Source organism: Oncorhynchus kisutch, linkage group LG1 (genome assembly GCF_002021735.2).
Source record: "Oncorhynchus kisutch isolate 150728-3 linkage group LG1, Okis_V2, whole genome shotgun sequence".
NCBI lineage: Eukaryota > Metazoa > Chordata > Actinopteri > Salmoniformes > Salmonidae > Oncorhynchus > Oncorhynchus kisutch.
The window spans coordinates 75,603,067-75,618,771 of NC_034174.2; the positions used below are offsets into that span (position 1 = coordinate 75,603,067).

The 15,705-nt window shown below is 44.5% G+C and overlaps 1 protein-coding gene across 1 annotated transcript in view; it reads right to left on the reverse strand.

Moving 5' to 3' along the window:
- Positions 1 to 3,384: 3,384 nt before the first annotated feature.
- The window catches only part of LOC109884352 (voltage-dependent P/Q-type calcium channel subunit alpha-1A-like), a 200,620-nt gene continuing 188,299 nt past the window's right edge, over positions 3,385 to 15,705 (reverse strand). Inside the window, 3 exon segments of the mRNA XM_031833423.1 lie at positions 3,385 to 3,685; positions 8,139 to 8,274; positions 10,035 to 10,180. Coding sequence (XP_031689283.1) covers positions 3,458 to 3,685; positions 8,139 to 8,274; positions 10,035 to 10,180 — 510 coding nt within the window. The 3' untranslated portion in view covers positions 3,385 to 3,457.

Here is a 15,705-nt window from a genome sequence, read left to right on the forward strand (position 1 = left end):
ACTGCTACTAGTCTTACAGTAACCAACAGACAACACAATGCTACAGTCTTACAGTAACCAACAGACAAACACAATGCCTACAGTCTTACCGAACCAACAGACCAACACACGACTACAGTCTTACGTAACCAACAGACAACACACTGCTACAGTCTTACAGTAACCAACAGACAACCACTGCTACAGTCTTACAGTAACCAACAGACAACACACTGCTACAGTCTTACAGTAACCAACAGACAAACCACTGCTACAGTCTTACAGTAACCAACAGACAACACACTGGCTACAGTCTATACAGTAACCAACAGACAACACATGCTACAGTCTTACTAGTACCAACAGACAACACACTGCCTACAGTCTTACCAGTAACCAACAGACAACACACTGCTACAGTCTTACAGTAACCAACAGACAAACACACTGCTACAGTCTTACAGTAAACCAACAGACTTGATGACACCAGACCAGAGTGAGAGTGCATGGTTGATGATGGTTTTGTGTGTGTGTGTGTGCATGCCAGTGGTGTTGTGTGTGTGTTTGTGTGTGTGTGTGCATGCCAGTGTGTTGTGTGTGTGTGTGTGTGTGTGTGTGTGTGCATGCCAGTGTGTGTGTGTGTGGTGTGTGCATGCCAGTGTGTGTGTGGTGCATGCCAGTGTGTGTGTGTGTGTGTGTGTGGTGTGTGCATGCAAGTATGTGTTGTCTGTGTGTGTGTGTGTGTGTGCATGCCAGTTGTGTGTGGTGTTTGTGTGTGTGTGCATGCCAGTGTGTCTGTGTGGTGTGTGTGTGTGTGTGTGTGTGTGTGTGTGTGTGTGTGTGGTGGTGTGTGTGCATGCCAGTGTGTTGTGCATGCCAGTGTGTGTGTGTTGTGTGTGTGTGTGTGTGTGTGTGTGCATGCCAGTGTGTGTGTGTGTGTGTGTGTGCATGCCAGTGTGTGTGTGTGTGTGTGCATGCCAGTGTGTGTGTGTGTGACTGCAGCCTGATTCTGTCCTGGGGATTTACGGGACATTTTGGCGAAAGCTTTTTCTTGAAAAACACAGATGTTTGAGGTAAATAGGTACCACCTGTATTGTCCTTCTCAGTTCACACCCTCTCCCAACAAACCAAGACCTCTGGCCACAGCAGACAGCAGACAGACACACCAAGGCTACTATGGGAATGAGCATGGATAGGATGGATGTAATGGGGATGGAAGCACACCAGGGAAGGAGGGAGAAGGGGAGGGAGGATGTGAGATGAGAGGACTAGGCAAGTTTGTGTTTTGTGGATGAAAGACGTATCCAGACTGCTCTGTAACCCAATATTTCCATGCTAATATTTCACTCTTTAAAGCAACAAGATCTTACTTTTTGACCAATTTGATTTCAGATTCAGACGTTTATCCACGTTTCTCAAAACGACAAATTTCCAAGTTGGTCCAAACGTTACATTTCTCATTTGTTTTTGACACAGTTGATGGGTAGAGCCTCCTGGCAAGGCGCCTAGCGGCTGGTTAAATGTAGGCATTCATTTAGAATGGTTAAGGGTTTGGGATAGGGTTCAACATTTAAAAAAATTGTGTCTAGCAATGGGATTGAACATGTGACCCTCTAACCCATCCCCAACACCAAGCCTACTTATTGGTAACGGTGCTCACCGTGGCCCTAGTGGCAGGTTATGAAGGCATCTCCCAAGCCTACTTATTGGTAACGGTGCTCACCGTGGCCCTAGTGGCAGGTTATGAAGGCATCTCCCAAGCCTACTTATTGGTAACGGTGCTCACCGTGGCCCTAGTGGCAGGTTATGAAGGCATCTCCCAAGCCTACTTATTGGTAACGGTGCTCACGTGGCCCTAGTGGCAGGTTATGAAGGCATCTCCCAAGCCTACTTATTGGTAACGGTGCTCACCGTGGCCCTAGTGGCAGGTTATGAAGGCATCTCCCAAGCCTACTTATTGGTAACGGTGCTCACCGTGGCCCTAGTGGGAGGTTTTTTGAAGGCATCTCCCAAGCCTACTTATTGGTAACGGTGCTCACCGTGGCCCTAGTGGCAGGTTATGAAGGCATCTCCCAAGCCTACTTATTGGTAACGGTGCTCACCGTGGCCCTAGTGGGAGGTTTTGAAGGCATCTCCCAAGCCTACTTATTGGTAACGGTGCTCACCGTGGCCCTAGTGGCAGGTTATGAAGGCATCTCCCAAGCCTACTTATTGGTAATGGTGCTCACCGTGGCCCTAGTGGGAGGTTTTGAAGGCATCTCCCCAAAGTCCTTGGGACATGGATGGACGTTCAATTTCAAAGTGACCTGGTTGTTTATAATTTTACAACAAAGAAGTTACCACAAACATCGAATACTGTTTTCTCCCCTCTGACATCATTGCGATAGAAGAGGGCAAAATGTACTGGAATTTTTGCTGCACTCCTCAGCTCAGCACTGGAGATATGCTAATGCTAACTGAAAGATGAAATCCACAGTAGGGGGAAACAGCCCCATTGTCCATTGTTATTGATTTTGTAATCAATAACAATGGACAATGGGGCTGTTTCCCCCTACTGTGGATTTCATCTTTCAGTTAGCATTAGCATATCTCCATGCTAATATTCTATTATTTAAGTTAGCATTAGCATATCTCCATGTTAATATTTTATTATTTAAGTTAGCATTAGCATATCCCCATGCTAATATTTTATTATTTAAGTTAGCATTAGCATATCTCCATGCTAATATTTTATTATTTAAGTTAGCATTAGCATATCTCCATGCTAATATTTTATTATTTAAGTTAGCATTAGCATATCTCCATGCTAATATTTATTATTTAAGTTAGCATTAGCATATCTCCATGCTAATATTTTATTATTTAAGTTAGCATTAGCATATCTCCATGCCAATATTTTGTTATTTAAGTTAGCATTAGCATATCTCCATGCTAATATTTTGTTATTTAAGTTAGCATTAGCATATCTCCATGCTAATATTTTGTTATTTAAGTTAGCATTAGCATATCTCCATGCTAATATTTTGTTATTTAAGTTAGCATTAGCATGCATCACACTGTTATCACCACCCTGTTAATAAGAGTGTAAGGAAACTAGTTTTAAAGTGATACATCAAATGTTTCTAAGACATATCACTTTACCAGTAGTAGTCTTAACAAACAGGGGCTTGACACACACACACACACGCACGCACGCACGCACGCACGCACACACACACACACACACACACACACACCACACACACACACCACACACACACACACACACACAACACACACACACACACACACACTTTAACGCACAAATACATTTTTATTTTTCTAGTTGTATTGTTTGTATATGGTTGTATTGTAAATGTGTGTGTCTGTCCTTGTCTATCCGTGTAGCAGTGTTTTGTTACTTGTCATGTTTACTGTGGACCCCAGGAAGAATAGCTGCTAATGGGGATCCAAATAGACAAAAATAAACAAACACAGGTCAGAGTGGATAGTCAGAGCGAGGAAAAGGAGGACGGAGGGGAAAGAGTGGAGGGATGAGGAGGAGGAATGGAGGGTTTATGATGATGATGGGGATGAAGGTGCTCACTTGGTTGTCGTCTGAGAGGCGGGGCATGGAGATGGTCCGACCATGCCTGTCCATTCGCATTGGGTGACAGGGCTCAGTTTCCGAGTACCCGTCCCGCCCCATCTTTCTCATCTCTAGCGTCTGCAAGAAAGAGACCAGAGGGTGTGTGACCACTGCCGACTAGGGGCAGGAGTCTCAGAGCCAGGGGTCTTTTGATAGTACTAGAATGAGTGTATCGTAAGTGATTCTATTATTGTTAATAATTCTATGCTTTTGAACTATTCTATAGTTAGTTGTGTAGTTCTTATTCAATAGGTATATTGCCTTGTCTCCACTGGCCAACTTGGCTGTGAAGTAGCTATAAAATAAGGAAGCCTCTCTATTGTCTGTTGATCTGGTCCTTCAACGGGCTGCAGGGAGCAGTATGTAGACATTTCTTCCCACAGAACCATAGATACTGTAGCAGCGTTCATGTACAGTGAATTTGAAAAGTATTCGGACCCCTTAACTTTTTTTATTTTTTTTATTTTACATTTTACCCCCCCTTTTCTCCCCAATTTCGTGGAATCCAATTGTTAGTAGTTACTATCTTGTCTCATCGCTACAACTCCCGTACGGGCTCGGGAGAGGCGAAGGTCGAAAGCCATGCGTCCTCTGAAACACAACCCAACCAAGCCGCACTGCTTCTTAACACAGCGCCATCCAACCCGGAAGCCAGCCGCACCAATGTGTCGGAGGAAACACCGTGTCAGCGTGCCCGGCCCGCCACAGGAGGCGCTGGTGCGCGATGAGACAAGGATATCCCTACCAGCCAAACCCTCCCTAACCCGGACGACGCTAGGCCAATTGTGCGTCGCCCCATGGACCTCCCGGGTCGCGGCCGGCATCGACCGGGAGGCACTGCGCCACCGGAGGCCCCCGGACCCCTAAAATTGATTTTTTAAAAATGTATCCACACCAATCGACACACAATACCCCATAATGACAAAGCAAAAACAGGTTTCTATCAATTTTAGCAAATGTATTAAAAAAAAACACACAAAAAACAGAAATAACTCATTTACATCAGTATTCAGACCCTTTGCTATGAGACTCTACATTTACATAAGTATTCAGACCCTTTGCTATGAGACTCTACATTTACATCAGTATTCAGACCCTTTGCTATGAGACTCTACATTTACATCAGTATTCAGACCCTTTGCTATGAGACTCTACATTTACATCAGTATTCAGACCCTTTGCTATGAGACTCTACATTTACATCAGTATTCAGACCCTTCGCTATGAGACTCTACATTTACATCAGTATTCAGACCCTTTGCTATGAGACTCTACATTTACATCAGTATTCAGACCCTTGCTATGAGACTCTACATTTACATCAGTATTCAGACCCTTCGCTATGAGACTCTACATTTACATCAGTATTCAGACCATTTGCTATGAGACTCTACATTTACATCAGTAATTCAGACCATTTGCTATGAGACTCTACATTTACATCAGTATTCAGACCCTTTGCTATGAGACTCTACATTTACATCAGTATTCAGACCCTTTGCTATGAGACTCTACATTTACATCAGTATTCAGACCCTTTGCTATGAGACTCTACATTTACATCAGTATTCAGACCCTTTGCTATGAGACTCTACATTTACATCAGTATTCAGACCCTTTGCTATGAGACTCTACATTTACATCAGTATTCAGACCCTTTGCTATGAGACGAGACTCTACATTTACATCAGTATTCAGACCCTTTGCTATGAGACTCTACATTTACATCAGTATTCAGACCCTTGCTATGAGACTCTACATTTACATCAGTATTCAGACCCTTTGCTATGAGACTCTACATTTACATCAGTATTCAGACCCTTTGCTATGAGACTCTACATTTACATCAGTATTCAGACCCTTTGCTATGAGACTCTACATTTACATCAGTATTCAGACCCTTTGCTATGAGACTCTACATTTACATCAGTATTCAGACCCTTTGCTATGAGACTCTACATTTACATCAGTATTCAGACCCTTTGCTATGAGACTCTACATTTACATCAGTATTCAGACCCTTTGCTAGAGACTCTACATTTACATCAGTATTCAGACCCTTTGCTATGAGACTCTACATTACATCAGTATTCAGACCCTTTGCTATGAGACTCTACATTTACATCAGTATTCAGACCCTTTGCTATGAGACTCTACATTTACATCAGTATTCAGACCCTTTGCTATGAGACTCTACATTTACATCAGTATTCAGACCCTTTGCTATGAGACTCTACATTTACATCAGTATTCAGACCCTTTGCTATGAGACTCTACATTTACATCAGTATTCAGACCCTTTGCTATGAGACTCTACATTTACATAAACAGTATTCAGACCCTTTGCTATGAGACTCTACATTTACCTCAGTATTCAGACCCTTTGCTATGAGACTCTACATTGAGCTCAGGTGCATCCTGTTTCAATTGATCATCCTTGAGATGTTTCTACAACTTTATTGGAGTCCACCTGTGGTAAATTCAATTGATTGGAAATGATTTGGAAAGGCAACCACCTGTCTATATAAGGTCCCACAGTTCACAGTGCATGTCAGAGCAAAAACCAAGCCATTAGGTCTAAGGAATTGTCCGTAGAGCTCCGAGACAGGATTGTGTCGAGGCACAGATCCGGGGAAGGGAACCAAAACATTTCTGCAGCATTGAAGGCCTCCAAGAACACAGTGGCTCCATCATTCTTAAATGGAAGAAGTTTGGAACCACCAAGACTCTTCCTAGAGCTGGCCGCACGGACAAACGGAGCAATCGGGTGAGAAGAGCCTTGGTCAGGGAGGTGACCAAGAACCCGATGTTCACTCTGACAGAGCTCCAGAGTTCCTCTGTGGAGATGGGAGAACTTTTCAGAAGGACAACCATCTCTGCAGCACTCCACCAATCAGGCCTTTATGGTAGAGTGACCAGACGGAAGCCACTCCTCAGTAAAAGGCACATTACAGCCTGCTTGGGAGTTTGCCAAAAGGCATCTAAAGACTCTCACACCATGAGAAACAAGATCTGGTCTGATGAAACCAAGATTGTACTTTTTGGCATCCCTACGGTGAAGTATAGTGGTGGCAGCATCATGCTGTGGGGAGGTTTTCCAGCGGCAGGGACTGGGAGACTAGTCAGGATAGAGGGAAAGATGAACAGAGCAAAGTACAGAGTGATCCTTGATGAAAACCTGCTCCACAGTGCTCAGAACCTCAGACTGGGTGAAGGTTCACCTTCCAACAGGACAACAACACCAAAGCACACAGCCAAGACAACGCAGGAGTGACTTCTAGACAAGTCTCTGAATGTCCTTGAGTGGCCCAGCCAGAGTCCGGACTTGAACCCGATCAAACATCTCTGGAGAGACCTGAAAATAGCTGTGCAGTGAAGCTCCCCATCCAACCTGATAGAGCTTGAGAGGATCTGCAGAGAAGAATGGGAGAAACTCCCTAAATACAGGTATGCCAAGCTTGTAGCATCATACCCAAGAAGACTTGAGGCTGTAATCGCTGCCACAGGTGCTTCAACAAAGTCCTGAGTAAAGGGAATACTTATCTGATATTTCCGGGGTTTATTTATTTATACATGTGTCATTATTGGATATTGTGTGTAGATCGATGAAGGGGGAAAAAACGATTTGATCCATTTTAGAATAAGGCTGTAACGTAACAAAATGTGTAAAAAGTCAAGAGGTCTGAATACTTTCCTGAATACTGTCTCTCTATGTTTTTACACACAACACACAAAACATGCATATCTATGGTTCTTCACTAATTTGACTGAGAGAGATGAGACCAGGGTGGGCTTGGCACAGTCCAACAGGGAGAGAGAGTGGGGGGAGCCCATCTACCACCCACCTGTAGGCCTAAGACTTGGTTTGAGCCAGGGGGCAGTGAGGATGGGCCAAGAGATGGCATGAGAGTGTTGGAGAGAGACGCGAGAGAGTGAGAGAGGACAGAAAGAGAGTGTGTCAGTAAGGGGTGGGAGGTTGGACATAGTTACTTCACTGAGTGAAACGTAGAAAGAGAGAGAGATAGATTGAAGAGGAGGACCTTGAGTGGGGCGACACAAACAGTCCAGAAGTTGAATCAGAGCAGCACAGCTGAGAGGGGTGGAATATTGTCCATGTCTTGACCAATCAAGCCCTTCTCAGTGAATCACCAGGATAAATATAGGTTGAGTAGCAGTATCAACAGTCTGTCATTTCCTTCTACCAGTTAGGAATAAGGATGTAATATATACCAAGGGAATGACATTCTCCAGAAAAGGATAATGTTGTCAACAATTTACCGGAATATAAGCTTTACAGATATCTTTAAAACACGCGCCAATCCTGCATTGTATGACTAAGTTATCATTTAGTGTAGAGTATATGACATCATCATGTTTACTCCTATAGGACACAATGGAACAACTGATGGCCTATACACTAACAGCCACAGTATTGTCCCCAAACCTCAATCACAGTCGGGCGCCAGTTTGTACGGTTACTGCGTTACCAAGGTGACCTGCGTGTGTTTGTTATATGTTTGTGCTGCGTTACCTGGGGGTTGTGTCTGTTGTCATGGAGATGGTCGGGGTAGGGTCTCTCTGGGCTCCAGTTGCCCGTCTTGTTAAACATCTCCTGAGCTTTAGCTGTTACCCACGACTGGCTCTCTGTCATCCCACCCTCTGGAGGTCTGGTACACACACACAAGCACTCGCACACACACACACAAGCACACACACGCGCATACACACACACACACACACACACACACACACACACACACACACACACACACACACACACAAGCACTCACACACACACACAAGCACACACACAAGCACACACACACACACACACACACAAGCACACACACACACAAGCACACACACACACACACAAGCACACACACACACACACACACACACAAGCACACACACGCGCATACACACACACACACACACACACACACACACCCAAGCACTCGCACACACACACACACACACCCACACACACACACACACACACACAAGCACTCGCGCACACACACACACAAGCACACACACACACACACGTGTACACACACTCACGCACACACACACACGTGTACACACACTCGCACACACAGAGAGACACACAGAGAAGGAGACATAAGACAGAGAGACACACAGCGAATGAGACAGAAGACAGAGACACACAGAGAAGGAGACATAAGACAGAAAGACACACAGAGAAGGAGAAGGAAGACAGAGACACACAGAGAAGGAGAAGGGAGACAGAGACACACAGAGAAGGAGACATAAGACAGAAAGACACACAGAGAAGGAGAAGGAAGACAGAGGCACACAGAGAAGGAGAAGGAAGACAGAGACACACAGAGAAGGAGAAGGAAGACAGAGACACACAGAGAAGGAGAAGGGAGACAGAGACACACAGAGAAGGAGAAGGGAGACAGAGACACACAGAGAAGGAGAAGGGAGACATAGACACACAGAGAAGGAGAAGGGAGACATAGACACACAGAGAAGGAGAAGGGAGACAGAGACACACAGAGAAGGAGAAGGGAGACAGAGACACACAGAGAAGGAGAAGGAAGACAGAGACACACAGAGAAGGAGAAGGGAGACAGAGACACACAGAGAAGGAGAAGGGAGACAGAGACACACAGAGAAGGAGAAGGGAGACAGAGACACACAGAGAAGGAGAAGGGAGACAGAGACACACAGAGAAGGAGAAGGGAGACAGAGACACACAGAGAAGGAGAAGGGAGACAGAGAGAGTCATTGGGGAACGCAGCAGATAAAAAGCCCAAACCGTGTAGAAACAGAAGAAACAGACCCTGTGAGAGACATGTACAACGTGTTTGTATGTGCAGGTTGTATGCTTGTAATAATACTTTTTTTTTGGGGGGGGGGGGGGTCACAGCCAGGGTCACCATATCCCAACTCCCCCTGAGACACCCGCAGGGAGTGGGGTCACAGCCAGGGTCACCATATCCCAACTCCCCCTGAGACACCCGCAGGGAGTGGGGTCACAGCCAGGGTCACCATATCCCAATTCCCCCTGAGACACCCGCAGGGAGTGGGGTCACGGCCAGTGTCACCAGATCCCAACTTTCCCTGAGACACCCGCAGGGAGTGGGGTCACGGCCGGGGTCATCATTGTACAGCGCCCCTCTAGGAATTAGGGGTAAGTGCCTTGCTCAAGTCACACTTTTTTCTCTCACCTTGTCGGCTCCAGTATCCGAACCAGCAGTCTTTTGGTTGCTGGCCCAGTGCTCTAACCTCGAAGCTACCTGCCTCCATACCATATATGTATTCTACTGTGTGTGTGTGTGTGTGTGTATCTACAGTATGCATACTGTGAGTGTTGGCATGCTTATGTATGCATGTATTTGTGTGTGTATATGTACATATCATGTACGCATATGTATAACCCATCACTACTACTCACATGCTGTTGGGGTCGTGCTGTGTGGCGGGGAGGCCGTTGACCCCTGGCATCCCTCCTCCCGTCCCGTCGGGGCCTCCCCCTCCTCCCCCTTCTCCTCCCCCGGGGGAGGGCGGCTCCATGCGCTGAAACATTAACGGTGTTCGGTTCTGTGTGAGATACAACATGGCCTCGGGCTGGCATCAGACACACTCAGGCAGGGACACACACACACACACACACAGAGGAAAGGAGAGGATGCACCGCAGCATGCTCCCACCAGGTGGCACAATTGGGCAAAGTAATGGTTTAGAGGTTAGAAGTTGCCTAGAGTGGGATATTGAAGCTCTGGAGAAGGGCGGAGGGGCAGGCTTTTGTTCCAGCCCAGCACTAAGTATATATAATAGTCGCCACTAAACGAGCTTAAGTTTTTCAATACTAGCCACTAACAATTTAAACTTCTTCCACCAACATAAAAATGATTCTGGACAGCTGAAGCAAGTCACACAATTTTTCTTGAAAAATGACCCTTTCTAGTTGGTTATTAATTAATTGGTGTCTTAACTGAGGACTCGCTGATTATTTGACTGAAACAAATACTTTGGCCCTCCAGAGCTAGAATTGCCCACCCCTGCTTTAACCACAGATCTAGGATCAGATTACCATAACCATCTGATAACCTTCACCATTAGGAGAATTAAGACCTGATCTGATCCTGTGTCAGTCAGTGCTTAGTAGCAACCAGAGCCATATACTTAAGCAATAAGGCCCGAGGAGGTGTGGTATATGGCCAATATACCACGGCTAAGGGCTGTGTCCAGGCACTCCGCGTTGTGTCTTGCCTAAGAACAGCCCTTAGCTGTGGTATATTGGCCATATATCACAAACCCCAGAGGAGCCGTATTTCAATTATAAACTGGTTATCAAAGTAATTAGAGCAGTGAAAATAAATGTTTTGTCATACCCGTGGTATACGGTCTGATATACCACGGCTGTCAGACAATCAGCATTCAGGGCTTGAACTTCCCAGTTTATAAATGTATATATACCAGGGTTAGGGTCAATTCCATTTCAATCGATTTATAAAGTTCCAATTCCACATTTGAAAAACATTGAAGAGAATTGGGATTTCACTGTACTTCCTGAATTGACTGCAATTGAAATGGAATTGACCCCAACCCTGATATATACACACAGTGCTTTCAGAAGGAATTCATACCTCTTGACCTTTTCCACATTTTGTTATGTTACAGCCTGCATTTAAAATAGATTACATTGACATTTTGTGTCACTGTCCTACACACAATACCCCATAATGTCAAAGTGGAATTATGTTTTTTGAAACTTTCATAAATGAATACAAAATTGGAATGTTTTGAATCAATAAGTATTCAACCCCTTTGGTATGGCAAACCTAAATAAGTTCAGGAGTAAAAATGTGATTAAGAAGTCACATAATAAGTTAATAATAATAAATAATAAACTCTGCGTGCAATAATAGTGTTTAACATGATTTAACATGATTTTTGAATGACTATCTCATCTCTGTACACCAAACATACAATTACCTGTAAGGTCCCTCAGTCAAGCAATGCATTTCAACACAGATTCAACCACAAAGACCAGGGAGGTTTTCCAATGCCTCGCAAAGAAGGGCTCCTATTGGTAGATGTGTAAACATGTATCCCTTTGAGCATGGTGAAGTTATTAATGACACTTTAGATGGTGTATCAATACACCCAGTCACTACAAAGATACAGGCGTCTTTCCTAACTCAGTTGTCGGAGAGGAAAGAAACTGCTCAGGCATTTCACCACGAGGCCAATGGTGATTTTAAAACAGTTACAGAAAGTATTCACACCTTGACTGTGATAGGAGAAAACTGAGGATGGATCAACAGCATTGTAGTTACTTCACAACACTAACCTAAATGACAGAGTGAAAAGAAGGAAACCTGTACAGAATAAAACATATTCCAAAACACGCATCCTGTTTGCAATAAGGCCCTAAAGTAAAACTGCAAAGAATGTGGCAAAGCAATTAACTTTATTTCCTGAATATAAAGCGTTATGTTTGGGGCAAATCCAACACAACACATCACTGAGTACCACTCTTCATATTTTCAAGTACGGTGGTCGCTGCATCATGTTATGGGTATGCTTGTCATAGGCAAGGAAAAGGGAGTTTTTTTTTATACAAATTACCGGAATAGAGCTAAGCACAGGCAAAATCCGAGAGGAAAACCTGGTTCAGTCTGCTTTCCAACAGATATTGAGAGACAAATTCACCTTTCAGCAGGACAATAACCTAAAGCCTAAAGCCAAATATACACTGCAGTTGCTTACCAAGACCACGTTGAATGTTCCTGAGTGGCCTAGTTACAGTTTTTGACTTAATACGGCTTGAAAATCTTCGGCAAGACTTGAGACTTGTCTGTCCAGTAATGATCAACAACCAACTTGACAAAGCTTAAAGCTCTTAGAGACTTACCAGAAAGACTCACAGCTGTAATCCCTGCCAAAGGTTATTCTAACATGTATTGGCTCAGGGGTGTGAATACATATATATAAAAATGTTAATACATTTACAAACATTTCTAAAAACACATTTTCATGTGTCATTATGGGGTAGAAAAAATATATACTTCATCAATTTAGAATTCAGGCTGTAACAACAAAAATGTGGAACAAGTCAAGGGGTTTGAATACTTCATGAAGGCCCTGTATATGGCTCTGGAGGATAATTCTACTTCCTCCATCAAAACAGCTCCTCAGCAGTCCTTTTTGTTGTTTCGCCCATATATGGAGTGTGGCGGGAGCAGGGAGGTCTTCCATTGGCTGGTCTGTGGTGGTGTCGATGGCTACATGACTACAGATGCCGTCATGTTCATCCAAACCAAAAGCTAAAATGTAAACGGCTAAATGAATGGGTGTGAACCCGGGTTGTAGCGTGCTCGCTAACAGTGAGTCCTTCTGGGAAAATGTGTTTTAATATACTAACAAGTGAAATGGGATATGGAGGACGAGGTACAAAATTAGTGCACTATTTTCCCTAGAAAGCACATTCATGAATACCACTGAAGATTCACAGAGACGGTTTTGTTACATGAGCGTCCAATGGTTACATCAGGAACCTCAGCTCAACATCCAAACAACCAACCAGAGATGACGGAATACACAGACAGGAGCACACAGAGAGGGGAGAAGGGTTAGACAGGCCCGATGACAGTCAACCTAGATTGACCAATCAGGGAGGGTTTTGAGAAGTCAAGGTCCCGCCCCCCTCCTGGAAGAACAAATCGAGTCAGAGGGACGAGGGGATGGATGGACAGACAGGTAGACATGGAGAGAAAGATGGAGGGAGAAGGAGGGAATATGAAAAAGAGTGATAGAGGAGTGACATAGATAGTGAGTGATACATAACAACATGTATAGAAGGGCACAGACCTGGGGCACAGAGAGACATGGTAAACCGTGGTAGAAAGACTGATTACAACAGTGAAAAGACAGGCAGTGAAACCGTGGTAGAAAAGACAATAGGAAAGACTGTATGTATATATATATATACATACATAATAAACTATATCAATTAGATTAAGACATAATGAAAGGTAGTATAACAGTTGTAGGGAGGAGGGAAGGAGGGAAGGAGGGAAGGAAGGAAGGAAGCAGGAAAAGAAAGACAGAGTTAAGGAAAGAAGGGGGTTAAGATTGTAAGGAGAGATGGGGGGAAGGTGCAACAGATTGAAGGAGGGAATAAGGAGAGATGACAGGAAGCTGCAACAGATTGAAGGAGGGAATAAGGAGAGATGACAGGAAGGTGCAACAGATTGAAGGAGGGAATAAGGAGAGATGACAGGAAGCTGCAACAGATTGAAGGAGGGAATAAGGAGAGATGACAAGAAGGTGCAACAGATTGAAGGAGGGAATAAGGAGAGATGACAGGAAGCTGCAACAGATTGAAGGAGGGAATAAGGAGAGATGACAGGAAGGTGCAACAGATTGAAGGAGGGAATAAGGAGAGATGACAGGAAGCTGCAACAGATTGAAGGAGGGAATAAGGAGAGATGACAAGAAGGTGCAACAGATTGAAGGAGGGAATAAGGAGAGATGACAGGAAGCTGCAACAGATTGAAGGAGGGAATAAGGAGAGATGACAGGAAGGTGCAACAGATTGAAGGAGGGAATAAGGAGAGATGACAGGAAGGTGCAACAGATTGAAGGAGGGTATAAGAAGAGATGACAGGAAGGTGCAACAGATTGAAGGTGGGAATAAGGAGAGATGACAGGAAGTTGCAACAGATTGAAGGAGGGTATAAGGAGAGATGACAGGAAGGTGCAACAGATTGAAGGAGGGAATAAGGAGAGATGACAGGAAGGTGCAACAGATTGAAGGAGGGAATAAGGAGAGATGACAGGAAGGTGCAACAGATTGAAGGAGAGAATAAGGAGAGATGACAGGAAGGTGCAACAGATTGAAGGAGGGAATAAGGAGAGATGACAGGAAGGTGCAACAGATTGAAGGAGGGAATAAGGAGAGATGACAGGAAGGTGCAATAGATTGAAGGAGGGTATAAGGAGAGATGACAGGAAGGTGCAACAGATTGAAGGAGGGAATAAGGAGAGATTACAGGAAGGTGCAACAGATTGAAGGAGGGAATAAGGAGAGATGACAGGAAGGTGCAACAGATTGAAGGAGGGAATAAAGAGAGATGACAGGAAGGTGCAACAGATTGAAGGAGGGAATAAGGAGAGATGACAGGAAGGTGCAACAGATTGAAGAAGGGAATAAGGAGAGATGACAGGAAGGTGCAACAGATTGAAGGAGGGAATAAGGAGAGATGACAGGAAGGTGCAACAGATTGAAGGAGGGAATAAGGAGCAATCACAGGAAGGTGCAACAGATTGAAGAAGGGAATAAGGAGAGATGACAGGAAGGTGCAACAGATTGAAGGAGGGAATAAGGAGAGATGACAGGAAGGTGCAACAGATTGAAGGAGGGAATAAGGAGAGATGACAGGAAGGTGCAACAGATTGAAGGAGGGAATAAGGAGAGATGACAGGAAGGTGCAACAGATTGAAAGAGGGAATAAGGAGAGATGACAGGAAGGTGCAACAGATTGAAGGAGGGAATAAGGAGAGATGACAGGAAGGTGCAACAGATTGAAGGAGGGAATAAGGAGAGATGACAGGAAGGTGCAACAGATTGAAGGAGGGAATAAGGAGAGATGACAGGAAGGTGCAACAGATTGAAGGAGGGAATAAGGAGAGATGACAGGAAGGTGCAACAGATTGAAGGAGGGAATAAGGAGAGATGACAGGAAGGTGCAACAGATTGAAGGAGGGAATAAGGAGAGATGACAGGAAGGTGCAACAGATTGAAGGAGGGAATAAGGAGAGAAGAGCAGGAGTGATGGACATAAAGAAAGGAAGTAAGGAGGGAAAGAGTACAACTGAGAAATGAAAGTGAGAAGAAGGGAAGGAGGGAAAGAGTACAACTGAGAAATGAAAGCGAGAAGAAGGGAAGGAGGGAAAGAGTACAACTGAGAAATGAAAGCGAGAAGAAGGGAAGGAGGGAAAGAGTACAACTGAGAAATGAAAGCGAGAAGAAGGGAAGGAGGGATAGACAGAAAGACAGTTTGTCATTGTGCACCACAGGCCAGCTGGTGATGTTGAGAAGGAGGAGCCTGTATGGA